Below are 26,430 nucleotides of genomic sequence, written 5' to 3'. Positions count from 1 at the left end.
TAGCAAACTGCTGAGTCTTCTCCTGAGATAACTTCAAATTGTCCACCACCTGATTCCAAATCTGATGTAGCCTGTCCACCACCACATCCACTCCAGGACAATCCGAAGACTCCACCTGACCAGAGGAAAAACGAGGATGAAACCCCGAATTACAAAAAAAAGGAGAGACCAACGTGGCAGAACTAGCCCGATTATTAAGAGCAAATTCGGCCAGTGGCAAAAAAGCAACCCAGTCATCTTGATCAGCAGAAACAAAACACCTCAAATAAGTTTCCAAGGTCTGATTAGTTCGCTCCGTCTGGCCATTCGTCTGAGGATGGAATGCAGATGAAAAAGACAAATCAATGCCCATCTTGGCACAAAACGTCCGCCAAAATCTAGACACAAACTGGGATCCCCTGTCAGAAACGATATTCTCCGGAATCCCATGCAAACGAACCACGTTCTGAAAAAATAACGGGACCAACTCAGAGGAGGAGGGCAACTTAGGCAAGGGCACCAAATGAACCATCTTAGAAAAGCGGTCACACACAACCCAGATAACGGACATTTTCTGTGAAACCGGGAGATCAGAAATAAAATCCATGGAAATGTGCGTCCAAGGCCTCTTCGGGATGGGCAAGGATAACAACAACCCACTGGCCCGAGAACAGCAAGGCTTAGCTCGAGCACACACTTCACAAGACTGCACAAAGGTACGCACATCCCTAGACAAGGAAGGCCACAAAAAAGACCTGGCCACCAAGTCTCTAGTACCAAATATTCCAGGATGACCAGCCAACACAGAAGAATGGACCTCGGAGATGACTCTACTGGTCCAATCATCCGGGACAAACAGTCTTTCTGGTGGACAACGATCCGGTTTATCCACCTGAAACTCCTGCAATGCACGTCGCAAGTCTGGGGATACGGCGGACAATATTACCCCATCCCTAAGGATACCAGTAGGCCCAGAGTCTCCAGGAGAGTCAGGCACAAAACTCCTGGAAAGAGCATCTGCCTTTACATTCTTTGAACCTGGCAGGTATGAAACCACGAAATTGAAACGAGAAAAAAACAACGACCAACGAGCCTGTCTAGGATTCAAACGCCTGGCAGACTCAAGGTAAATGAGATTCTTGTGATCAGTCAAGACCACCACACGATGTTTAGCACCCTCAAGCCAATGACGCCACTCCTCAAATGCCCACTTCATGGCCAAAAGCTCCCGATTACCCACATCATAATTGCGCTCGGCGGGCGAGAATTTTCTAGAGAAGAATGCACATGGCTTCATCACCGAGCCATTAGAACTTCTCTGCGACAAAACCGCCCCCGCTCCAATCTCGGAAGCATCAACCTCAACCTGAAAAGGAAGTGAAACATCTGGTTGACACAACACAGGAGCAGAAGAAAACCAGCGCTTAAGTTCCTGAAAGGCCTCCACAGCCGCAGGAGACCAATCAGCAACATCAGCACCCTTTTTAGTCAAATCAGTCAAAGGTTTAACAATACTGGAAAAATTAGCAATGAACCGACGATAAAAATTAGCAAACCCCAAGAACTTCTGAAGGCTCTTAACAGATGTAGGTTGTGTCCAGTCACAAATAGCCTGAACCTTGACGGGATCCATCTCAATAGTAGAAGGAGAAAAAATGTACCCCAAAAAAGAAATCTTCTGGACTCCGAAGAGACACTTTGAGCCCTTCACAAACAGAGAATTGGCCCGCAGAACCTGAAACACCTTCCTGACCTGTAGAACATGAGACTCCCAGTCATCAGAAAACACCAAAATATCATCCAAATACACAATCATAAACTTATCCAGATATTCACGGAAAATATTGTGCATAAAGGACTGAAAGACTGACGGAGCATTGGAGAGTCCAAAAGGCATTACCAAATACTCAAAATGGCCCTCAGGCGTATTAAATGCGGTTTTCCACTCATCACCCTGTTTTATCCGCACCAGATTATACGCACCGCGAAGATCTATCTTAGTGAACCACCTAGCCCCCTTAATGCGAGCAAACAAATCAGTTAATAATGGCAATGGATACTGATATTTGACTGTAATCTTATTCAAAAGGCGATAATCTATACAAGGCCTCAGGGAACCATCTTTTTTTGCCACGAAAAAAAAAACCTGCTCCCAGAGGGGACGAAGATGGACGAATATGTCCCTTTTCCAAGGACTCCTTAATATAATTCCGCATGGCAGTATGCTCTGGCAGTGACAGATTAAATAAACGACCCTTAGGGAACTTACTGCCAGGAATCAATTCTATAGCACAGTCACACTCTCTATGAGGAGGGAGCGAATTGAGCTTAGGCTCCTCAAAAACATCCCTATAGTCAGACAAAAACGCAGGGATCTCAGAAGGAGTAGATGAAGCAATTGAAATCGGAGGTGCATCACCATGAACTCCCTGACATCCCCAGCTTAACACAGACATTGTTTTCCAGTCCAGGACAGGATTATGAGTTTGTAACCATGGCAGACCAAGCACTAGTACATCATGTAAATTATACAGTACAAGGAAGCGAATCACCTCCTGATGAACGGGAGTCATGCGCATGGTCACTTGTGTCCAGTACTGCGGTTTATTCATAGCCAATGGTGTAGAGTCAATTCCCTTCAGAGGAATAGGGACTTCCAGAGGCTCCAGACTAAAACCGCAGCGTTTAGCAAATGACCAATCCATAAGACTCAGGGCAGCGCCCGAATCCACATAGGCATCGACGGAAATGGAAGACAGTGAAAAAATCAGAGTCACAGACAAAATGAACTTAGGCTGCAGAGTACCAATGGCAAAAGATTTATCAACCCTTTTTGTGCGTTTAGAGCATGCTGATATAACATGAGCTGAATCACCACAATAAAAACACAATCCATTTTTCCGCCTATAATTTTGCCGTTCACTTCTGGACTGAATTCTATCACATTGCATAGTCTCAGGTGCCTGTTCAGAAGACACCGCCAACTGGTGCACGGGTTTGCGCTCCCGTAAACGCCGATCAATCTGAATGGCCATAGCCATAGACTCATTCAGACCTGTAGGCGTAGGGAACCCCACCATAATATCCTTAATGGCCTCAGAAAGACCATTTCTGAAGTTTGCAGCCAGGGCGCACTCATTCCACTGAGTAAGCACCGACCATTTCCGAAATTTTTGACAATATATTTCCGCTTCATCATGCCCCTGAGAGAGGGCTAATAAAGCCTTTTCAGCCTGAATCTCCAGGTTAGGTTCCTCATAGAGCAATCCCAATGCCAGAAAAAATGCATCCACACTGAGCAATGCAGGATCCCCTGGTGCCAATGCAAATGCCCAATTCTGAGGGTCGCCCCGCAGGAAAGATATTACAATCTTGACCTGTTGAGCAGGGTCTCCAGAGGAGCGAGATTTTAAAGAAAGAAACAATTTACAATTGTTCCTGAAATTCAGGAAGGTAGATCTATCTCCAGAAAAGAACTCTGGAATAGGAATTCTAGGTTCAGACATGGGAGTGTGAACAACAAAATCCTGTATGTTTTGAACTTTTGCCGCGAGATTACTCAGGCTGGAAGCCAAACTCTGGACATCCATGTTAAACAGCTAAGATCAGAGCCATTCAAGGGTTAAGAGGAGGTAAGAAGCAGCTAGACAGCAATTAAGGGCTAGGCAGCAAAACTCTGAAGGGAAAAAAAAAAAAAAAAAATTTCCCTTAAACACTTCTATTTCTCCTGCTTCAGCCCAAAATATTAACACTTTGTGGGCCGGCTATACTGTCATGAATCCCCAATGGCTAGGGATAGCACAGGACAAACAAAGTACAAATAAATAACGGACGAGCTCTAGGGTGATGGAACCTGGGCTGACCGCTGCCCTACGCCTGACAAACGCAACTAGAGATAGCCAGGGAGCGTGCCTACGTTGGTTCTAGACGCCACGCAACAGTCTAAGAGCTAACTAGTACTGCAGAGAAAATAAGACCTCACTTGCCTCCAGAGGAATGAACCCCAAAAGATATAGTTGCCCCCTCACATGTATTGACGGTGAAATGAGAGGAAGGCACACACATAGAGATGATATATATAGCTTTAGCAAATTGAGGCCCGCTGTAAACTAGAAAGCAGAAAGATACAAAAGGGGACTGAGCGGTCAGCAAAAAACCCTAATCAAAAATACCATCCTGAGATTACAAGAACCCATGTGCCAACTCATGGCACATGGGGAGAACCTCAGTCCACTAGAGCTACCAGCTAGCATAGAGACATAATAAGCAAGCTGGACAAAAAAACCAAACAACTGAAAATCAGCACTTAGCTTATCCTGAAAGATCTGGGAGCAGGTAGGCAGGAACCAAACAGAGCACATCTGAATACATTGATAGCCGGCAAGGGAATGACAGAAAGGCCAGGTAAAATAGGAAACACCCAGCCTCTGATGGACAGGTGGAAACCAAAGGCCGCAACCCACCAAAGTCACCCAGTACCAGCAGCAACCACCAGAGGGAGCCCACAAACAGAATCCACAACAGCTATCGCCCTATATCACTTCTCCCCTATGCCTCCAAACTACTGGAACAACATGTCTACCTTGAACTGTCCTCCCATCTCTCTTCTTGCTCCCTCTTTGACCGCTTACAATCTGGCTTCGGGTCACACCATTCCACTGAAACTGCCCTAACTAAGGTCACCAATGACCTCTTAACCGCCAATAGCAAGCAACACTACTCTGTCCTCCTCCTCCTCGACCTGTGGGCTGCCTTTGACACAGTGGACCTTTCTCTATTATTACAGACCCTCTCATCCCTTGGCATCACAGACTTGGCCCTATCCTGGATCTCATCATACCTAACTGACCGAACATTCAGCGTCTCCCACTCACACACCACCTCCTCTCCTCGCCCCCTATCTGTTGGAGTCCCACAAGGTTCAGTCCTAGGGCCCCTGCTCTTCTCCATTTACACCTTTGGCCTGGGACAGCTCATAGAATCTCATGGCTTCCAGTATCACCTCTATGCTGATGACACACAGATCTACATCTCTGGACCAGATATCACCTCCCTACTAACCAGAATCCCTCAATGTCTGTCCACTATTTCATCCTTCTTCTCCGCTAGATTTCTGAAACTTAACATGGACAAAAGAGAATTCATCATCTTTCCCCCATCTCACGTGACCCCCCCAACGAACCTATCCATTACAGTAAATGGCTGCCCACTCTCCCCAGTCCCACAAGCTCGCTGCCTCGGGGTAATCCTTGACGCTGATCTCTCCTTCAAACCACATATCCAAGCCCTTTCCACTTCCTGCCGACTTTAACTCAAAAATATTTCACGAATCCATAGATTCCTCAACCAAGAATCTGCAAAAACCCTAGTCCATGCCCTCATCATGTCTCGCCTTCACTACTGCAACTTCCTGCTCTGTGGCCTCCCCTGTAACACTCTCGCACCCCTCCAATCTATTCTAAACTCAGCTGCCCGACTGATCCACCTGTCCCCCCGCTATTCCCCGGCCTCTCCCCTCTGTCAATCCCTTCACTGGCTCCCCATTACCCAGAGACTCCAGTACAAAACCCTAACCATGACGTACAAAGCCATCCACAACCTGTCACCTCCATACATCTGTGACCTCGTCTCCCAGTACTTTCCTGCACGCAACCTCCCATGCTCACAAGATCTCCTTCTCTACTTCCCTCTTATCTCCTCTTCCCACAATCGTATACAAGATTTTTCTCGCTTATCACCCCTAATCTGGAACCCTCTACCACAACACATCAGACTCTCTCCTACCATCGAAACCTTCAAAAAGAACCTGAAGACCTACCTCTTCCGACAAGCCTACAACCTGCAGTAACCACCGATCGACCAAACCACTGCATGACCAGCTCTATCCTCACCTACTGTATCCTCACCCATCCCTTGTAGATTGTGAGCCCTCGCGGGCAGGGTCCTCTCTCCTCCTGTACCAGTTATGACTTGTATTGTTTAAGATTATTGTACTTGTTTTTATTATATATAACCCCTCCTCAAATGTAAAGCGCCATGGAATAAATGGCGCTATAGCAATAAATAATAATAATAATAATATATATATATATATATATATATATATATATATATATATCAATTATACTGTAAATCATACTGCCAAGCCACTTTTACTGAAGATAAAAATAAAACCTAAGTTACATCTTTTTTCACTATTTTACCACACTTCGAATTTTATTTCATTTTCTGATACATTGTGTGGTGAAGTGAATGGTGTCATTCAAAACTATCACAAAAGTCATCACTCAAAAATCAAATCATTACATGGCTATGTTGATGAAAAAAAAAGTTCTGGCTTTTGGAATAAGGGGAAGAAAAACAAAAAAAAAGCTGTGGTGAGAAATTACTGAAATTACTAAAAATTAGACCGAAAAGTAAAAAAATCGCAATCATAATTTTCCTGCTACTGTTGGACTTTACAACTTATTTTCCTCCTGAAAGCCTCCTTGATGTCTTTGCTCCTGAAGCTGTATATAACTGGATTCAACATAGGCGTTAATACTGTGTACAACAAGGCCACCAAGGAGTCCACATCCGAAGACGAGGAATAAGAAGGTTTTGGTCGAATATACATGAAGATAATCGGCAAATAGAAAATACTGACCACCGCAAAGTGTGAGGCGCACGTAGAAAATGTCTTTTTGCGTCCATCTTTGGAATTAATCTTGAGAATGGTTAATATGATTTTAATGTAAGAAATGAACACTAGAGTAAAGGTTAATAGAAGGATGACTGCACTAATGGAAGAACCGATTGCTACATTGAAGGAAGTGTCGGTACAGGCCAACTGCAACAGTGGTGAATGGTCACAGTAGTAATAATGGATGACATTATGACCACAAAAAGGCAAGTCCAAGGCTAAAATTAAAACTACGACTGGAGCAATGAAACCTCCCAACCATGCCATGGCTGTCATTAATAGACACAATCGTCTCGTCATAATAGTCAGGTAATGTAGAGGAGAACAAATGGCGACGTATCGATCAAACGCCATTACGGCTAGAAGGAAACATTCAGTTGCTGCTAAAGATAAGAAAACATACATTTGAGTATAGCAGGCCGTATAAGAGATGGTGTCAAGATGCATGGCGAACTTGGCCAACATCTTCGGGATGGTTGTCGATGCGTAGCTCAAATCAAGGAAAGACAAGTTACTGACAAAGAAATACATTGGAGTATGCAGCCGACGGTCGAGTATGACCAAGAGGAAGATGCTTCCATTTCCAGTGATGGTGAACAGGTATATAAAGAGAAAAATGCAGAAAAGAAGAATTGGATACTTCTGAAGACTTGGGAAGCCAAAGATGATGAATTCAGTCACCCGATTATTGGTCAGATTTCGGTAAAATACTGACTGAAGGTTCTCCTCATCCACCTGGTTCAGAATATTTAAATGGAAAGATGTTGATATAAATGTTTAATAGATAACAGCGGTGTGTAAGGGGAGGTTGGGCTTCGTACAGTTCAGATCTTCTCACAGTCGTATCGTGTATTGTCCTGACCGCAGAGCTGCGGTTTCTTAGAAAGCAGATGTATCATGATGACACTTTTAGCTAAACAAGAGGTTTTTGAGTCTGAGATATATTTAAATGTTTGGACAGAATGAGGAAATGCTCAGGTCTTAATTCAGCACCGGACAGATCTGGGATCGTTTATTAATAGTGTTGAGCATTCCGATACCGCAAGTATCGGGTATCGGCCGATACTTGCGGTATCGGAATTCCGATACCGGGATTCCGATACTTGGCGCGTATCGGATACCGGAATTGGAAGTTCCATGATTCAAAATTCAGAAATTCAGCCAATGAGAAAGATTCCAAGTGTGGGCACATCCTGTTTAGCATGGAGGGCATGAAACTACTGGCAAGGCTGTGATTGGCTGCTTAAATGATGTCATGATGCAGTTTAAAAGTCGCTGGCGCCATTTTGCGATCACTCTGCTGTGAATTCAGTTAGTGACAGGACGCTGTTTGCTGACTGAGGGACAGTTTAGAGATAGCGATTTGCTTCTTTGTGCTTTCCAAAGGCTAATTTAGCAACCGCTGTGTTCACCTACTAATCACCTTCCTTTTGCCTTGTAGCGCTGTTTTCACAGCGATCTGCAAGGTCTCTCTGTGTGTGTGTGTGAGTGCAGCCCACTCTCTAGTTTGAGTGCAGCCACATAGGCCATCCATAGCTGGTTGTATTCAGTTCAGGGAGGGTGGTTCATTGCCTCATACTGTCCTTTTTTTTTTTTTTTTTGAAGTAGTGCAGGCTGCTGCACATTTTTTCCAAAAATTCCTATTAGTGTCTTTCCACCCGTCTCCAGCTAATTTGTGGAAAAACACTACATAGGATAAAGTAGAGGAGGGTTTTTGGGCCTTGCAGCGCCGTTTACGGCTGTCTGCACGGTCTCCGTGTGACTGCAGCTCGCCCTGTAGTCTGTGAGCAGCCGTAGCTTGGTTGTCTCCAGCTCAGGGTTGTTCACTGCGTCATACCGCCAAATCAATTTTCATTTTGTTTTCAAGTAGTGTAGTCTGCTGCTAATTAATTTTAAAAAATCCTATTAGTGTCTTTCCACCCGTTTCCAGCTAATTTGTGGAAAAACACTACATAGGATAAAGTAGAGGAGGGTTTTTGGGCCTTGCAGCGCCGTTTACGGCTGTCTGCACGGTCTCCGTGTGACTGCAGCTCGCCCTGTAGTCTGTGAGCAGCCGTAGCTTGGTTGTCTCCAGCTCAGGGTTGTTCACTGCGTCATACCGCCAAATCAATTTTCATTTTGTTTTCAAGTAGTGTAGTCTGCTGCTAATTAATTTAAAAAAATCCTATTAGTGTCTTTCCACCCGTCTCCAGCTAATTTGTGGAAAAACACTACATAGGATAAAGTAGAGGAGGGTTTTTGGGCCTTGCAGCGCCGTTTACGGCTGTCTGCACGGTCTCCGTGTGACTGCAGCTCGCCCTGTAGTCTGTGAGCAGCCGTAGCTTGGTTGTCTCCAGCTCAGGGTTGTTCACTGCGTCATACCGCCAAATCAATTTTCATTTTGTTTTCAAGTAGTGTAGTCTGCTGCTAATTAATTTAAAAAAATCCTATTAGTGTCTTTCCACCCGTCTCCAGCTAATTTGTGGAAAAACACTACATAGGATAAAGTAGAGGAGGGTTTTTGGGCCTTGCAGCGCCGTTTACGTCTGTCTGCACGGTCTCCGTGTGACTGCAGCTCTATCCGTTGTCAGTTCAGCCCCAAAAAAATAAATAAATAATAAAGTTCACCAAACACACCAGTTACACCACTTTACATTTGTGTAGGCCACATTAGCTCATATTCAAGTCTAGTCCACACTTTAGAAAATTAGTGTGTCTTATACCTGTTAGGAGGAGTTGCTCAGGAATAAGCACACAAAGCCGTTAGTACTTTTCTGCTTATCTTTATCAGTCAACCAAGATGAAGAAGGCAGTGAGTAAGGCACGTGGGCGTGGGCGTGGGCGCGGAGCAGGGAGGGGACGTGGGGATTCTGTGCCTGCTGCGGGCACCGGTGAGTCATCAGCACCCACTTTCACAAGGGAACAGTCGTTCATGCGCAGCTTTGTCGCCGAGCGCCGTACACCGCTGCTGCGTGAAGACCAAATTGAAGCCGTTGTGGGATGGATGGCAGCTAATGCATCAACTTCCATTAGTGCCACATCCTCTCAGACACAGAGCACTGGAGAGCAGCCATCTGTCTCTTCACCACCTGCAAAATTGCCCAGGCAGACAGAGATCCCAGGACAGGAGCAGTCTCTACTTCTGTTCTCTGAATCATCTCTTGGCTTGGAAACAGGGGGCCAGCCAAGCAGCATTGGAGAAATGGAAGAAGAGGCAGGGTGCAGTGATGCCCAACCGCTTTTTCTGTCTTCCTCTGAAGAGGCGGGTGGGCCAGTGGCTCCGGTCACCACCTCGCAGGCCGCATCAGCTGATGATGACACTCAGGTGCCACTTACTGGTGCGTGCTCTGCTGCTGAGACTACCCAGGAGGAGCAGTTGGGGGCAGAGGGTAGTGTAGATGATGAGGTCCTTGACCCATCTTGGCGTCAGGGACAGGAAGGTGGTGGGAGCAGCTCTGAGGAAGAGATTCCCCGTACGGCCCAAAGAGGGAGAGGGAGGGGGAAGACTGCGGATCCTGCAGCCTCCGCTTTGGCACCCGTAAGGAGCATGTCTCTTCCAAAAGTCAAAAGGGGGGCTCCCAAGACTTGCAGTGCCTGGTCCTTTTTTGACACAGTTGCAGATGACATTTGCTATGTCAGATGCAAGGTGTGTCATCAAAAAATCAAAAGAGGTCAAAAAGTCGCCAACCTCAATACCTCCAACATGTGGAAACATGTGCGCAACAGGCACCCGGCGGAGTTAGACAAACACACTGAAGAGCTAGGCCAACCAACAGCGGCAGCTACCACCTCTTCAGCTCGTGTTGCCTCTTCCTCTAGCTCACACGCAGCTGGTTCGGCTTCCTCCCAGGATCGCCGTGGAAGAACCTCTGGCCCTGTTGTCCAGAGACCCGCTGTCATTCCACCCGCAGCACCACTTTCCCAGTCAACCACACACTCCCAGCCCAGTCTACAGCCATCGGTAGTACAGGCATGGGAGAAAAGGCGGCCTTTCTCGTCAAACCACCCACGAGCACAGGCTCTGACTGCAGGCATTGCCAAACTTCTGTCACTGGAAATGCTGTCATTCAGGCTGGTGGAGACTGACAGCTTCCGTGACTTGATGTCATTGGCAGTCCCACAGTACAGTGTGCCCAGCCGCTTTTACTTCAGCAGGCAAGCCGTCCCTGCCCTGCACAAGCATGTTGAGGGACACATAAAACACGCGCTACTGAACGCCGTCAGTAGCAAGGTCCACCTCACCACCGATGCGTGGACCAGTCAACATGGACAGGGGCGATACCTTTCCCTCACTGCCCATTGGGTTAATGTAGTTGAGCCGGGTACAGACCGTGCGAGTGGCGCAGGACGTGTCCTGCCCACTCCAAGGATTGCAGGAATCCATTCTGTACGCATTGACTCCTCCTCTTACACCAGTTCCTCAGAATCATCGCTGCAGGAGCCGTCACAGTCCACCTCCACATGGACCCGTGATGAACGTGTACCTGTTACGACCGACATGAGCACAGCCGTGGCCAAACGTCAACAGGCCGTCTTGAAATTAATTTTTTTGGGGAATCGTAGCCACACAGCGCAGGAGCTCTGGAATGCCATCAAGCAGGAGAGCGATGTGTGGTTTGAGCCAGCGAATCTCCAGCCAGGCATGGTAGTGTGTGATAATGGCCGAAATCTGGTGGCAGCCCTGGGCCTCGGCAACCTCACTCACATCCCATGTCTGGCACATGTGCTCAATTTGGTCGTGCAGAGTTTTTTGAGGGACTATCCGGATCTTGATGCACTGCTGCACAAGGTCCGCCTAGAGTGTGCTCACTTGCGGCGTTCCAGCACGGCAAAAGCGCGCATTACGGCTCTGCAGCGCCGACACCGCCTGCCGGAACATCGCATCATATGTGACCTACCTACCAGGTGGAATTCCACGTTACATATGTTGGAGCGGTTGTGTGAGCAGCAGCAAGCTGTAATGGAGTACCAGCTGTATCAGGCGCAAAAAAGTCGCAGTCAGCGCCGTACAGACTTCACAACCACAGAGTGGGCCACTATGAAGGATGTCTGCCAGGTTTTGCGTCCCTTTGATTATTCCACGCGGATGGCGAGTGCAGATGATGCACTAGTCAGCATGACTGTCCCCCTTATCTGCCTGCTTGAAAAATCACTGCAAGCGCTAAGGGATGATGTTGTGGAAGAGGTGGAGGATGAGGATTCACCACTTCCATCATCTTCTGGACAGTCAGCGCCACGTGGTTCCTCACAAACGCGTAGGCAGGGGACAGTTTGTGAGGAGGATGAGGAGGAGTCAATGGAGGAGGAAGACATCCGTCCAGAGGAGGGAGTTACACAATTGTCCAGTACTCAGTGTGTACAGCGAGGGTGGGGTGATGACGAGCGGGCAGAGATCACGCCTCCAGCTGGGGACAGCGTTTCTTGGGCAGTTGGCAGTCTGCAGCACATGGTGGATTACATGCTGCAGTGCCTGAGAAACGACCGCCGCATCGACCACATTCTCAACATGTCTGATTATTGGGTGTTCACCCTCCTCGATCCTCGCTACCGGGACAACGTAGAAAGCCTCATCACACCGTTGAACCGGGAGCGAAAAATGCGGGAGTACCAAGACACACTGGTCAGTTCCATCATCTTCTCCATTCCAACTGAGAGAAGTGCTGCTACTGCATTCCAAAGCAGCTCAGTGCGTCCAGGCAGTGGTGGAGGCTCTGCACAAAGAGGGAGCAGAAGCAGTGCCTCTGCCCAAGGCAAGACCAGTATGGCCCAACTGTGGCACAGTTTTGTGTGCCCCCCACAAAAGTCTACACCATCACAGACGGCTCCAGTCAGCAGGAGGCAACGGTTCCGTCAGATGGTGACAGACTACATGTCTTGCCCTCTTGCTGTACTCCCAGACGGCTCTTCCCCTTTCAAGTTTTGGGTCTCAAAGCTGGATACATGGCCAGAGCTAAGCCAGTATGCATTGGAGGTGCTGTCTTGCCCTGCGGCCAGTGTATTATCGGAACGTGTCTTTAGTGCTGCAGGTGGTGTACTAACTGACCGTCGCATGCGACTATCCTCCGATAACGTTGACCGGCTTACTTTCCTGAAAATGAACAAGGCCTGGATCTCGCAGGAATTTGCCACTCCTCCTCCTGATTAAATAATTAGGTCACTGTATACGTTATCCAGGTCTCCTGTTGTGTTCATCTTTCTACCACCTGAACTTAAATTCCTGGGCTCCAACACCGCCAGTTGAGGCTCAGACGTGCCGTCTGCACAGTCAAAACATACGACCCAGTGTTATTGGGTTTCAGTAACGTCAGCTGATCCCCAGCTGTGTAGCCGGCAATGTGTCATGCGACCGCCACGCTGACACAACAACTGAAATGTAAGGGAATCTGTCCCCCCCCCCCCCCCAAGGCGTTTGTTACTGAAAGAGCCACCTTGTGCAGCAGTAATGCTGCACAAGGAAAAAGGTAGCTATTTTGGTTTTGCTCCTTGCACACGCAAAACTTAACACTTATAAAATGTGTCCACTGATACCGTAAAACCGTCCCGGAGGTGGGACTTTCCTTCGTAATATGACGCAGCACAGCCGTCATTCCTACCCCCCCGGCGCCGCGCCCCGGCTCCTCAGCGTTGTTTGATTCCGTCCCGGAGCCTGCGCTGTTATGTTATCCCGTGGCCAGGCACACTTAGCGCTGCCCGTCTTCTGGCATCATTTGGTGTCAGGCTGGCTGCGCCTGTGCGGCCACGCTGGCCGAGAGCCCGCCTCGCAGTGTCTTCTGATTTAATCCCACTGGGGGCCTGGGATCTATGGACATGCGCAGTGCATATCTGAACCTCCACCTCTCACTCATCTCCCTATGGCTTCTTCAGACTGTTCGGTGTCAGCTGGTCCCTAATAGCATGCCACGGCCGTGACACCGCACAGTCTGAAAAAGAAGCCGTAGGGAGGGGAGTGAGAGGCGAGGATATGCACTGCGCATGGCCATGGATCCCAGGCCCCCAGTGGGATTACATCAGAAGACACTGCGAGGCGGGCTCTCGGCCAGCGCGGCCGCACAGGCGCAGCCAGCCTGACACCAAATGATGTCAGAAGATGGGCAGCGCTAAGTGTGCCTGGCCACGGGATAACATAACAGCGCAGGCTCCGGGACGGAATCAAACAACGCTGAGGAGCCGGGGCACGGCGGCGGGGGGGTAGTAATGATGGCTGTGCTGCGTCATATTACGAAGGAAAGTCCCACCTCCGGGACGGTTTCACGGCTTCAGGGGACACATTTTATAAGTGTTTAGTTCTGTGTTTGCAAGGAGCATGATGAAAAGAGCCACCTTTTCCTTTTGCATCTTTTGTGCTGCACAAGCTGGCTCTTTCAGCTACAAACGCCTTGGGGGGGGGGTTAAAGGTTCCCTTTCGACTTTCTCAGGCTTCGGCCTACATTGTGTTCCTCTGCTTTTCCACCTGCCCCTGGGCTCCAACACCGCTAGTTGCCGTCCAGAAGTGCTGTACGCACAGTCAACAGTCGCTCCTCTGTTATTGGGGTTCAGTAACGTCAGCTGTTCCCCTGCTGTGTGTGTGGCAATCCCTCCTACCTCCTCCAACCTCCTCCTCCTCCACCTGTCCCTGGGCTCCAACACCGCCAGTTGCCGTCCAGAAGTGCTGTACGCACAGTCAACAGTCCCTCCTCTGTTATTGGGGTTCAGTAACGTCAGCTGTTCCCCTGCTGTGTGTGTGGCAATCCCTCCTACCTCCTCCAACCTCCTCCTCCTCCACCTGTCCCTGGGCTCCAACACCGCCAGTTGCCGTCCAGAAGTGCTGTACGCACAGTCAACAGTCCCTCCTCTGTTATTGGGGTTCAGTAACGTCAGCTGTTCCCCTGCTGTGTGTGTGGCAATCCCTCCTACCTCCTCCAACCTCCTCCAACCTCCTCCTCCTCCACCTGTCCCTGGGCTCCAACACCGCCAGTTGCCGTCCAGAAGTGCTGTACGCACAGTCAACAGTCCCTCCTCTGTTATTGGGGTTCAGTAACGTCAGCTGTTCCCCTGCTGTGTGTGTGGCAATCCCTCCTACCTCCTCCAACCTCCTCCAACCTCCTCCTCCTCCACCTGTCCCTGGGCTCCAACACCGCCAGTTGCCGTCCAGAAGTGCTGTACGCACAGTCAACAGTCCCTCCTCTGTTATTGGGGTTCAGTAACGTCAGCTGTTCCCCTGCTGTGTGTGTGGCAATCCCTCCTACCTCCTCCAACCTCCTCCTCCTCCACCTGTCCCTGGGCTCCAACACCGCCAGTTGCCGTCCAGAAGTGCTGTACGCACAGTCAACAGTCCCTCCTCTGTTATTGGGGTTCAGTAACGTCAGCTGTTCCCCTGCTGTGTGTGTGGCAATCCCTCCTACCTCCTCCAACCTCCTCCAACCTCCTCCTCCTCCACCTGTCCCTGGGCTCCAACACCGCCAGTTGCCGTCCAGAAGTGCTGTACGCACAGTCAACAGTCCCTCCTCTGTTATTGGGGTTCAGTAACGTCAGCTGTTCCCCTGCTGTGTGTGTGGCAATCCCTCCTACCTCCTCCTACCTCCTCCAACCTCCTCCTCCTCCACCTGTCCCTGGGCTCCAACACCGCCAGTTGCCGTCCAGAAGTGCTGTACGCACAGTCAACAGTCCCTCCTCTGTTATTGGGGTTCAGTAACGTCAGCTGTTCCCCTGCTGTGTGTGTGGCAATCCCTCCTACCTCCTCCAACCTCCTCCAACCTCCTCCTCCTCCACCTGTCCCTGGGCTCCAACACCGCCAGTTGCCGTCCAGAAGTGCTGTACGCACAGTCAACAGTCCCTCCTCTGTTATTGGGGTTCAGTAACGTCAGCTGTTCCCCTGCTGTGTGTGTGGCAATCCCTCCTACCTCCTCCAACCTCCTCCTCCTCCACCTGTCCCTGGGCTCCAACACCGCCAGTTGCCGTCCAGAAGTGCTGTACGCACAGTCAACAGTCCCTCCTCTGTTATTGGGGTTCAGTAACGTCAGCTGTTCCCCTGCTGTGTGTGTGGCAATCCCTCCTACCTCCTCCAACCTCCTCCAACCTCCTCCTCCTCCACCTGTCCCTGGGCTCCAACACCGCCAGTTGCCGTCCAGAAGTGCTGTACGCACAGTCAACAGTCCCTCCTCTGTTATTGGGGTTCAGTAACGTCAGCTGTTCCCCTGCTGTGTGTGTGGCAATCCCTCCTACCTCCTCCTACCTCCTCCAACCTCCTCCTCCTCCACCTGTCCCTGGGCTCCAACACCGCCAGTTGCCGTCCAGAAGTGCTGTACGCACAGTCAACAGTCCCTCCTCTGTTATTGGGGTTCAGTAACGTCAGCTGTTCCCCTGCTGTGTGTGTGGCAATCCCTCCTACCTCCTCCAACCTCCTCCAACCTCCTCCTCCTCCACCTGTCCCTGGGCTCCAACACCGCCAGTTGCCGTCCAGAAGTGCTGTACGCACAGTCAACAGTCCCTCCTCTGTTATTGGGGTTCAGTAACGTCAGCTGTTCCCCTGCTGTGTGTGTGGCAATCCCTCCTACCTCCTCCAACCTCCTCCAACCTCCTCCTCCTCCACCTGTCCCTGGGCTCCAACACCGCCAGTTGCCGTCCAGAAGTGCTGTACGCACAGTCAACAGTCCCTCCTCTGTTATTGGGGTTCAGTAACGTCAGCTGTTCCCCTGCTGTGTGTGTGGCAATCCCTCCTACCTCCTCCAACCTCCTCCAACCTCCTCCTCCTCCACCTGTCCCTGGGCTCCAACACCGCCAGTTGCCGTCCAGAAGTGCTGTACGCACAGTCAACAGTCCCTCCTCTGTTATTGGGGTTCAGTAACGTCAGCTGTTCCCCTGCTGTGTGTGTGGCAATCCCTCCTACCTCCTCCAACCTCCTCCTCCTCCACCTGTCCCTGGGCTCCAACACCGCCAGTTGCCGTCCAGAAGTGCTGTACGCACAGTCAACAGTCCCTCCTCTGTTATTGGGGTTCAGTAACGTCAGCTGTTCCCCTGCTGTGTGTGTGGCAATCCCTCCTACCTCCTCCAACCTCCTCCAACCTCCTCCTCCTCCACCTGTCCCTGGGCTCCAACACCGCCAGTTGCCGTCCAGAAGTGCTGTACGCACAGTCAACAGTCCCTCCTCTGTTATTGGGGTTCAGTAACGTCAGCTGTTCCCCTGCTGTGTGTGTGGCAATCCCTCCTACCTCCTCCAACCTCCTCCTCCTCCACCTGTCCCTGGGCTCCAACACCGCCAGTTGCCGTCCAGAAGTGCTGTACGCACAGTCAACAGTCCCTCCTCTGTTATTGGGGTTCAGTAACGTCAGCTGTTCCCCTGCTGTGTGTGTGGCAATCCCTCCTACCTCCTCCTACCTCCTCCAACCTCCACCTGTCCCTGGGCTCCAACACCGCCAGTTGCCGTCCAGAAGTGCTGTACGCACAGAGCCAAACACCTCGCCTATGTGTTAGTGGGGTTCAGCACCGCCAGCTGTTCCCCTGCTGTGTATACGGCAACGTGTACTGCGACCACCACGCAGGCACAACAAGTTAAATTTAAGGGAACCTGTCCCCCCCCCCCATGCGTTTGTTACTGAAGGAGCCACCTTGTGCAGCAGTAATGATGCAAAGGGAAAAAGTGCCTCTTTTCGTGGTGCTCCTTGCATATGCTGAACCTAACACTTATGAAATGTGTCCCCTCACAGCGTTCAACCGTCCGGTAGGTGGAACTTTCCTTTGTCATGTGACGCAGCACAGCCGTCATTTTTACCCCCTTGTCGCCGTGCGCCGCCTCCTCAGCGTTGTTTGAATCTGTCCCGGAGCCTGCGCTGTTAGGTTACCCCTTGGCCATGCACACATTTTGCGCTGCCCGTCTTCTGACATCATTTGCTGTCAGGCTGGCTGCGCCTGTGCGGGTGCGCTGTCCGAGATTCAGCCTCGCGGTGTCGTCTAATGTAATCCCACCGCGGGCCTGGGATCCGTGTCCATGCGCAGTGCATATCCTCGCCTCTCACTCCCCTCCCTACGGCTTCTAAAGACTGTTCGGTGTCAGCTGGTCCCTAATAGCATGCCACGGCCGTGACACCGCACAGTCTTAAGAAGCCGTAGGGAGGGGAGTGAGAGGCGAGGATATGCACTGCGCATGGACACGGATCCCAGGCCCGCGGTGGGATTACATTAGACGACACCGCGAGGCTGAATCTCGGACAGCGCACCCGCACAGGCGCAGCCAGCCTGACAGCAAATGATGTCAGAAGACGGGCAGCGCAAAATGTGTGCATGGCCAAGGGGTAACCTAACAGCGCAGGCTCCGGGACAGATTCAAACAACGCTGAGGAGGCGGCGCACGGCGACAAGGGGGTAAAAATGACGGCTGTGCTGCGTCACATGACAAAGGAAAGTTCCACCGACCGGACGGTTGAACGCTGTGAGGGGACACATTTCATAAGTGTTAGGTTCAGCATCTGCAAGGACCATAATTAAAAGAGCTAAGTTTACCTTTTCCAGCATTAGTGCTGTACACGATGGCTCTTCCAGCTACAAACGCCTGGGGGGGGGGTTAAAGGTTTCCTTTCAACTTGCTCCAGTGCAGGCTTCGGCCTACACTCCGCTCCCCCTGCTCCTCCTGCTGACCCTGGGCTCTAACACCGCCAGTTGGGGCCCAGATGTGCTAGCTGCACAGAGAAAAACACCTCGCCAATGTGTCAGTGGGGTCCAGCACCGCCAGCTGTTCCCCTGCTGTGTAGCCGGCAACGTGTCCTGCAAAAGCCACGCAGACACAACAGACCCAAAGCTGCCGCCAGTGCAGGCTTCGGCCTACACTCCCCTCCCCCTGCTCCTCCTCCTCCTGCTCCTCCTCCTGCTGTCCCTGGGCTCTAACACACCGCCAGTTGGGGCCCAGATGTGCTAGCTGCACAGAGAAAAACACCAGCCAATGTGTCAGTGGGGTCCAGCACCGCCAGCTGTTCCCCTGCTGTGCAGCCGGCAACGTGTCCTGCAAAAGCCACGCAGACACAAGAACTGAAATTGAAGGGAACCTGTCCCCCCTCCCCCAGGCGTTTTTACGTTATCCAGCCACCTTGTACAGCGGTAATGCTGCATGTGTGCAAGGTGGCTCAGAAACGTATTCTCCTCGCACATGTGGAACTGAAAACACGTCTGAAATGTGTCCTCTGTGTGACTGACCATTTAACCGTCCCGGTGGTGTGACTTTCCTTTGTAATGACACGCTGCAACCCCCTTGGTAGCGCTGCCCGTCTTCTGGCATCATTGTTTGGCTGGCTGCGCCTCTGCGGCCGCCCTGACCCACACAACGCCCCTCGGTGTCTTATTTATTGGGACTGCGAGGGTGTGATTCATGGGCAGGATCAGTGCATCAGTTCGCCTGTCCCTCCTCTCCTTCCGCCTTCTTCGGTCTGTGCGGCTTCATGGCCGTGGCATGCGATAAGGGATCAGATGACGCCGCACAGTCTGAAGCGGGTGTAAGGACCCGAGTGTGAGAGGCCAACATATGTGCTGCGCCAGGCCCTGAATCCCAGCCCCGCAGTGTTTTAACAATGTTAAGACACTGCGGGGCTGGGATTCATGGTCATCGCGAACCGCACCGGCCGACATTACATGATGCCAGAAGATGGGCAGCGCTAACGGCGCTAGGCCAGGGGATAACACGACAGCGCAGACTCCTGTACAGCAAATAACAACGCTCGGGAGGCTGCACCCAGCACCAAGGTGGGATTCTTGACACCTGTGCTGCGTCTCATTACAAAGGGAACTCGCGCCTCCAACACAGTTTGACTGTATAAAGGGCTAAATGTTATACGTGTTTCATTCAGCGTGTGCAAGGAGAAAAATTAAAAGAGCAACCTTTGACTTGTGCAGCACTACTGCTGCATAAGCTGTGGCTCTTCTACTTTCTAACCCCTGAGGGGGGGTTAAAGGTGACCTTTGAAATCGGTTCAAGTAGGCTTCGGCCTACACTCTGCTCCACCTGCAGAGCCCGGGCTCCAACAACGCTAGTTGCTGTCCGGAAGTGCTGGCTGCACAGAGCCAAACACCTCGCCAATGTGTCAGTGGGGTCCAGCACCGCCAGCTGTTCCCCTGCTGTGTAGCCGGCAACGTGTCCTGCAAAAGCCACGCAGACACAACAGACCCAAAGCTGCCGCCAGTGCAGGCTTCGGCCTACACTCCCCTCCCCCTGCTCCTCCTCCTCCTGCTCCTCCTCCTGCTGTCCCTGGGCTCTAACACACCGCCAGTTGGGGCCCAGATGTGCTAGCTGCACAGAGAAAAACACCAGCCAATGTGTCAGTGGGGTCCAGCACCGCCAGCTGTTCCCCTGCTGTGCAGCCGGCAACGTGTCCTGCAAAAGCCACGCAGACACAAGAACTGAAATTGAAGGGAACCTGTCCCCCCTCCCCCAGGCGTTTTTACGTTATCCAGCCACCTTGTACAGCGGTAATGCTGCATGTGTGCAAGGTGGCTCAGAAACGTATTCTCCTCGCACATGTGGAACTGAAAACACGTCTGAAATGTGTCCTCTGTGTGACTGACCATTTAACCGTCCCGGTGGTGTGACTTTCCTTTGTAATGACACGCTGCAACCCCCTTGGTAGCGCTGCCCGTCTTCTGGCATCATTGTTTGGCTGGCTGCGCCTCTGCGGCCGCCCTGACCCACACAACGCCCCTCGGTGTCTTATTTATTGGGACTGCGAGGGTGTGATTCATGGGCAGGATCAGTGCATCAGTTCGCCTGTCCCTCCTCTCCTTCCGCCTTCTTCGGACTGTGCGGCTTCATGGCCGTGGCATGCGATAAGGGATCAGATGACGCCGCACAGTCTGAAGCGGGTGTAAGGACCCGAGTGTGAGAGGCCAACATATGTGCTGCGCCAGGCCCTGAATCCCAGCCCCGCAGTGTTTTAACAATGTTAAGACACTGCGGGGCTGGGATTCATGGTCATCGCGAACCGCACCGGCCGACATTACATGATGCCAGAAGATGGGCAGCGCTAACGGCGCTAGGCCAGGGGATAACACGACAGCGCAGACTCCTGTACAGCAAATAACAACGCTCGGGAGGCTGCACCCAGCACCAAGGTGGGATTCTTGACACCTGTGCTGCGTCTCATTACAAAGGGAACTCGCGCCTCCAACACAGTTTGACTGTATAAAGGGCTAAATGTTATACGTGTTTCATTCAGCGTGTGCAAGGAGAAAAATTAAAAGAGCAACCTTTGACTTGTGCAGCACTACTGCTGCATAAGCTGTGGCTCTTCTACTTTCTAACCCCTGAGGGGGGGTTAAAGGTGACCTTTGAAATCGGTTCAAGTAGGCTTCGGCCTACACTCTGCTCCACCTGCAGAGCCCGGGCTCCAACAACGCTAGTTGCTGTCCGGAAGTGCTGGCTGCACAGAGCCAAACACCTCGCCAATGTGTCAGTGGGGTCCAGCACCGCCAGCTGTTCCCCTGCTGTGTAGCCGGCAACGTGTCCTGCAAAAGCCACGCAGACACAACAGACCCAAAGCTGCCGCCAGTGCAGGCTTCGGCCTACACTCCCCTCCCCCTGCTCCTCCTCCTCCTGCTCCTCCTCCTGCTGTCCCTGGGCTCTAACACACCGCCAGTTGGGGCCCAGATGTGCTAGCTGCACAGAGAAAAACACCAGCCAATGTGTCAGTGGGGTCCAGCACCGCCAGCTGTTCCCCTGCTGTGCAGCCGGCAACGTGTCCTGCAAAAGCCACGCAGACACAAGAACTGAAATTGAAGGGAACCTGTCCCCCCTCCCCCAGGCGTTTTTACGTTATCCAGCCACCTTGTACAGCGGTAATGCTGCATGTGTGCAAGGTGGCTCAGAAACGTATTCTCCTCGCACATGTGGAACTGAAAACACGTCTGAAATGTGTCCTCTGTGTGACTGACCATTTAACCGTCCCGGTGGTGTGACTTTCCTTTGTAATGACACGCTGCAACCCCCTTGGTAGCGCTGCCCGTCTTCTGGCATCATTGTTTGGCTGGCTGCGCCTCTGCGGCCGCCCTGACCCACACAACGCCCCTCGGTGTCTTATTTATTGGGACTGCGAGGGTGTGATTCATGGGCAGGATCAGTGCATCAGTTCGCCTGTCCCTCCTCTCCTTCCGCCTTCTTCGGACTGTGCGGCTTCATGGCCGTGGCATGCGATAAGGGATCAGATGACGCCGCACAGTCTGAAGCGGGTGTAAGGACCCGAGTGTGAGAGGCCAACATATGTGCTGCGCCAGGCCCTGAATCCCAGCCCCGCAGTGTTTTAACAATGTTAAGACACTGCGGGGCTGGGATTCATGGTCATCGCGAACCGCACCGGCCGACATTACATGATGCCAGAAGATGGGCAGCGCTAACGGCGCTAGGCCAGGGGATAACACGACAGCGCAGACTCCTGTACAGCAAATAACAACGCTCGGGAGGCTGCACCCAGCACCAAGGTGGGATTCTTGACACCTGTGCTGCGTCTCATTACAAAGGGAACTCGCGCCTCCAACACAGTTTGACTGTATAAAGGGCTAAATGTTATACGTGTTTCATTCAGCGTGTGCAAGGAGAAAAATTAAAAGAGCAACCTTTGACTTGTGCAGCACTACTGCTGCATAAGCTGTGGCTCTTCTACTTTCTAACCCCTGAGGGGGGGTTAAAGGTGACCTTTGAAATCGGTTCAAGTAGGCTTCGGCCTACACTCTGCTCCACCTGCAGAGCCCGGGCTCCAACAACGCTAGTTGCTGTCCGGAAGTGCTGGCTGCACAGAGCCAAACACCTCGCCAATGTGTCAGTGGGGTCCAGCACCGCCAGCTGTTCCCCTGCTGTGTAGCCGGCAACGTGTCCTGCAAAAGCCACGCAGACACAACAGACCCAAAGCTGCCGCCAGTGCAGGCTTCGGCCTACACTCCCCTCCCCCTGCTCCTCCTCCTCCTGCTCCTCCTCCTGCTGACCCTGGGCTCTAACAAACCGCCAGTTGGGGCCCAGATGTGCTAGCTGCACAGAGAAAAACACCTCGCCAATGTGTCAGTGGGGTCCAGCACCGCCAGCTGTTCCCCTGCTGTGCAGCCGGCATCGTGTCCTGCAAAAGCCACGCAGACACTTGCTCTCGTACCTTCTGCTCCCCATCCTGGTTCCAGTACCGTCAGCTGGTTCCGGGCAGAGCCTTTGGCTTAGGTGCCTCCCTCTGGGTATCCGAGTTCCACCAACGTCAGGTGGTCCTTGGTAGTGCTTTCAGCACAGGTACCTCCTGCTTAGTAACCGGGTTCCAGTAACGTCAGCTGGTCCTCGGTAGTTCCATTGGCTCTTGGACCTTCGGGTAGCCATCCGAGTTCCAGTTCCATCAGCTGGTTCTCGGCATTTTCTCAGCCTTCTTGTACCTTCTGCTACATTTCCAAGTTCAAGAGACTAAACACGATGACCCGGAAGACCACCCCTAAGATGACGACGACACCAGAGACGACAACCACCGTGATGACGACGACCCTGGAGACGATGACCCCGAAGACCACCCCGATGACGACGACCCCGGAGACGACGACCCTGAAGACCACCCCGATGACGACGACCCCGGAGACGACGACCCTGGAGACGACGACGACCTGGAAGACCGAGAAGCAGAAGAACAAGAGGCTGCAGAACAAAGAGCAGAAGGACATTAAGCATAACACAAAATATCAGAGCAAAAAATATTATGTAAATTATAAGCAGAAGAAGACTAAGCAGTGTATGGGGGTGAGTCCGTTCCTCCTCGTGGTGCCCCTGGATAAAGCCTGATGCTGCAGGCCAAACTGAACGCGGACAAATGTAACTGTTTTGTGACAGGCAGAACGGAAGGTGTAATCTTCAAACTTTTATAGATAACAACTACGGGAATGCCTGTCACAAATAAGAATATGATGAAGAAGTTGAATATGATGAAGATAATAGTAAAATAAAAAGAATATGAACAATGTAACCCAAAAAATAATAGGTAGAAGATGAAGAAGAAGATGAATAAGGTGAAGAAGTTGATGTCAAAGAAGCTGATGATGAGGATAATTAAGAAGAAAGCGTGGGAGAAGTAAAAAAGAAGGTGAAGGGCGTGGAAGTAGTGAAACATCAATATCTGACATAAAAAAAAAAAAAAAAAACATAGTCAAATTCTTTCTAACGCCGAACTTCATAAAAAAAAATAAAAAATCCTGCTATTCTATTACATTGGGCTAAACCTCTGTCCCTTTAATATCTCCGCCACGTCCCCCAATACATCCTACAATATTCTTAGTTGTTTTCCTTCATGTAGAATGAACCTACAAGTGTATAAAGGGTTTATTTTAATTCCGATATTTTCGTCCCATTGACTTGCATTGGGATCGGGTATCGGTATCGGATTGGATTCCGATACTGTGACGGTATCGGCCGATACTTTCCGATACCGATACTTTCCGATATCGGAAAGTATCGCTCAACACTATTTATTAATTCTGATCGGTGAGAGACGGTAAACTTACCAACCGTCATTAGAGTAGGAAGATTCTGCTTTCTCCAAATAATTCAGGCAACTGTATGTGATTAACTTCTCAACTGCGACTCTCAATACAAGTTATTCTACTAGTGGAGAAATTGTGTATGTAATGTACAAAACTGTGATAATCATGATTTATGCAGGTGGAGTCCCTGAATACATTTATTACATAACTTTATCCAATACTGATCCTGAGTAACATCCTGTATTATACCCCAGAGCTGCACTCACTATTCTGCTGCTGCAGTCACTGTGCACATACATTACATTACTGATCCTGAGTTACATCCTGTATTATACTCCAGAGCTGCACTCACTATTCTGCTGGTGCAGTCACTGTGTACATACATTACATTACTGATCCTGAGTTACATCCTGTATTATAATCCAGAGCTGCGCTCACTGTTCTGCTGGTGCAGTCACTGTGTACATAAATTACTGATCCTGTACTGATCCTGAGTTACATCCTGTATTATACCCCAGAGCTGCACTCACTATTCTTCTGGTGCAGTCACTGTGTACATACATTACATTACTGATCCTGAGTTACATCCTGTATTATACCTTAGAGCTGCACTCACTATTCTGCTGGTGCAGTCACTGTGTACATACATTACATTACTGATCCAGAGTTACATCCTGTATTATACCCCAGAGCTGCGCTCACTATTCTGCTGGTGCAGTCACTGTGTACATATATTACTGATCCTCAGTTACATCCTGTAGATCTTTTATCATAAAAATGAAAAACATAACAACAATAATAGCAGAAAACATAACAAAAATATTAGCCAGAAAATAATCAGTATACTGAACACTGGTCCAGCCGCTCATTCTCTCCTCTCACACAGTATATACAGAATAATAACTACTTTGACCTTCTGGTCCAGTCACCAAACAAAATAATAATAACAAATAAATTAAACAATGGCAAACAAAGACTATATACATGAACTTTTTTTTTTTTTTTTTTTTTTTTTTTTAGTTTTAAATAAAATAACTACAAATTAAACAAATATATACAATACTAAGCTATCCTCCATTCCCAACCCCCCGCACTGACCTGAGAGCTGGTCCTGCGTCTCATGCCTCAGTCCATGTCCAACGTCCATAGGCCAGATCAGGCAGTGCCAGGTTTTCCCCCAAACAACCCAGTGTCCCATAGTCCCACAAGATAAACCTACCTCCCCCCCTTTCCCACCAGCCAACCTAACACCTACACCCAAATCTATATCCCCATATACAATATATACAATATATACAGCAGCACACACCACAATAATCACAACTCACGAAGCCCAAGTTCGGCGCCTGCAGCCCTACATCACTGTATAATGATCAAACAAAACAAAAATCTACAGTGTCAGCAGCAGCCCACCACCAGGAAAGGAGATGACCAGACTAGGGCACACTAAAAGAAAAGCCCCTACAGAGGAGCACGGCCCTCCGTGCGCCCAGTCTCCCATACTCCAGAGAGCGCACCTTCACCAGGTCACCGAGTATGGTCCTAAACACATCGTCCACTGGGAGGATTTTTCGTTGCATTGATACTAAGCACCGTGCGTTCCACGTGTGATACCTAACCACTGCGCTAACTAGAAATAAGGTGCAATGGTCCCGACCACCAAGGTCTCCGAATGCTCCATAGGCCCATTCCGCATAGGAGAGACCGGCAAGCCGAGACCAGCCAATGAAGGCGCCCACCCTGTTGTACACCTCTGTGTTGAAGGGACAATGAAGCAGGAAGTGGTCCATGCTTTCCAGCAAGGTACTACAATGCTCCCTAGGACAATTCCTGTCCTCAGAGCTCCTACACTTCAGATTGTCCCTCACACACAGTTTCCCATGGAAGCAGCGCCAAGCCAAGTCCCAAAACTTCGAGGGGATCCGGATAGAATTCAAAAGATGCAAACCCACCCCAAGATCCCGACTTGGGCAGTCCCTGAGCGCCAGAGGCCTCTGGAAATGGGTCAACAGAACCCTATTGTCAAGGAGTTTCCTTGGCAGACTCCTGATCTCCCACATTCCCAGACCCCACCGACGAATTACCTTCAGAACCAAGGTAGCGTAAGCCGGAAGATGTCCACGCGGTGTGCGAAGATCCTTCACTTGCCCTCCTGTCTCCCATTCCTGGAAGAAAGGCTGAAACCATCCCCTACAGGAGAATACCCACGGAGGAGCCCTCTCTTTCCAGAGGTTTGCAATATTGATCTTAATGAAGGTATCCACAAGGAATACCACAGGGTTGACCATACCCAACCCTCCTAGTCTCCTCGTACGGTAAGTAACCTCCCTCTTGACCAGGTT

At 50.6% G+C, this 26,430-nt stretch overlaps 1 protein-coding gene across 1 annotated transcript in view; it reads right to left on the bottom strand.

The window, feature by feature from the left end:
• Positions 1 to 6,424: 6,424 nt before the first annotated feature.
• The window catches only part of LOC143817836 (olfactory receptor 6N1-like), a 39,540-nt gene continuing 19,534 nt past the window's right edge, over positions 6,425 to 26,430 (bottom strand). The window contains exon 2 of the mRNA XM_077299300.1: positions 6,425 to 7,396. Coding sequence (XP_077155415.1) covers positions 6,425 to 7,396 — 972 coding nt within the window. The remainder of the gene's footprint in view (positions 7,397 to 26,430) is intronic.

The sequence above is a fragment of the Ranitomeya variabilis genome, chromosome 3 (assembly GCF_051348905.1).
Source record: "Ranitomeya variabilis isolate aRanVar5 chromosome 3, aRanVar5.hap1, whole genome shotgun sequence".
NCBI classification, from domain to species: domain Eukaryota; kingdom Metazoa; phylum Chordata; class Amphibia; order Anura; family Dendrobatidae; genus Ranitomeya; species Ranitomeya variabilis.
Note: the sequence above shows the minus strand (reverse complement) of the source record. Positions and strands in the feature narration are given on the sequence as shown.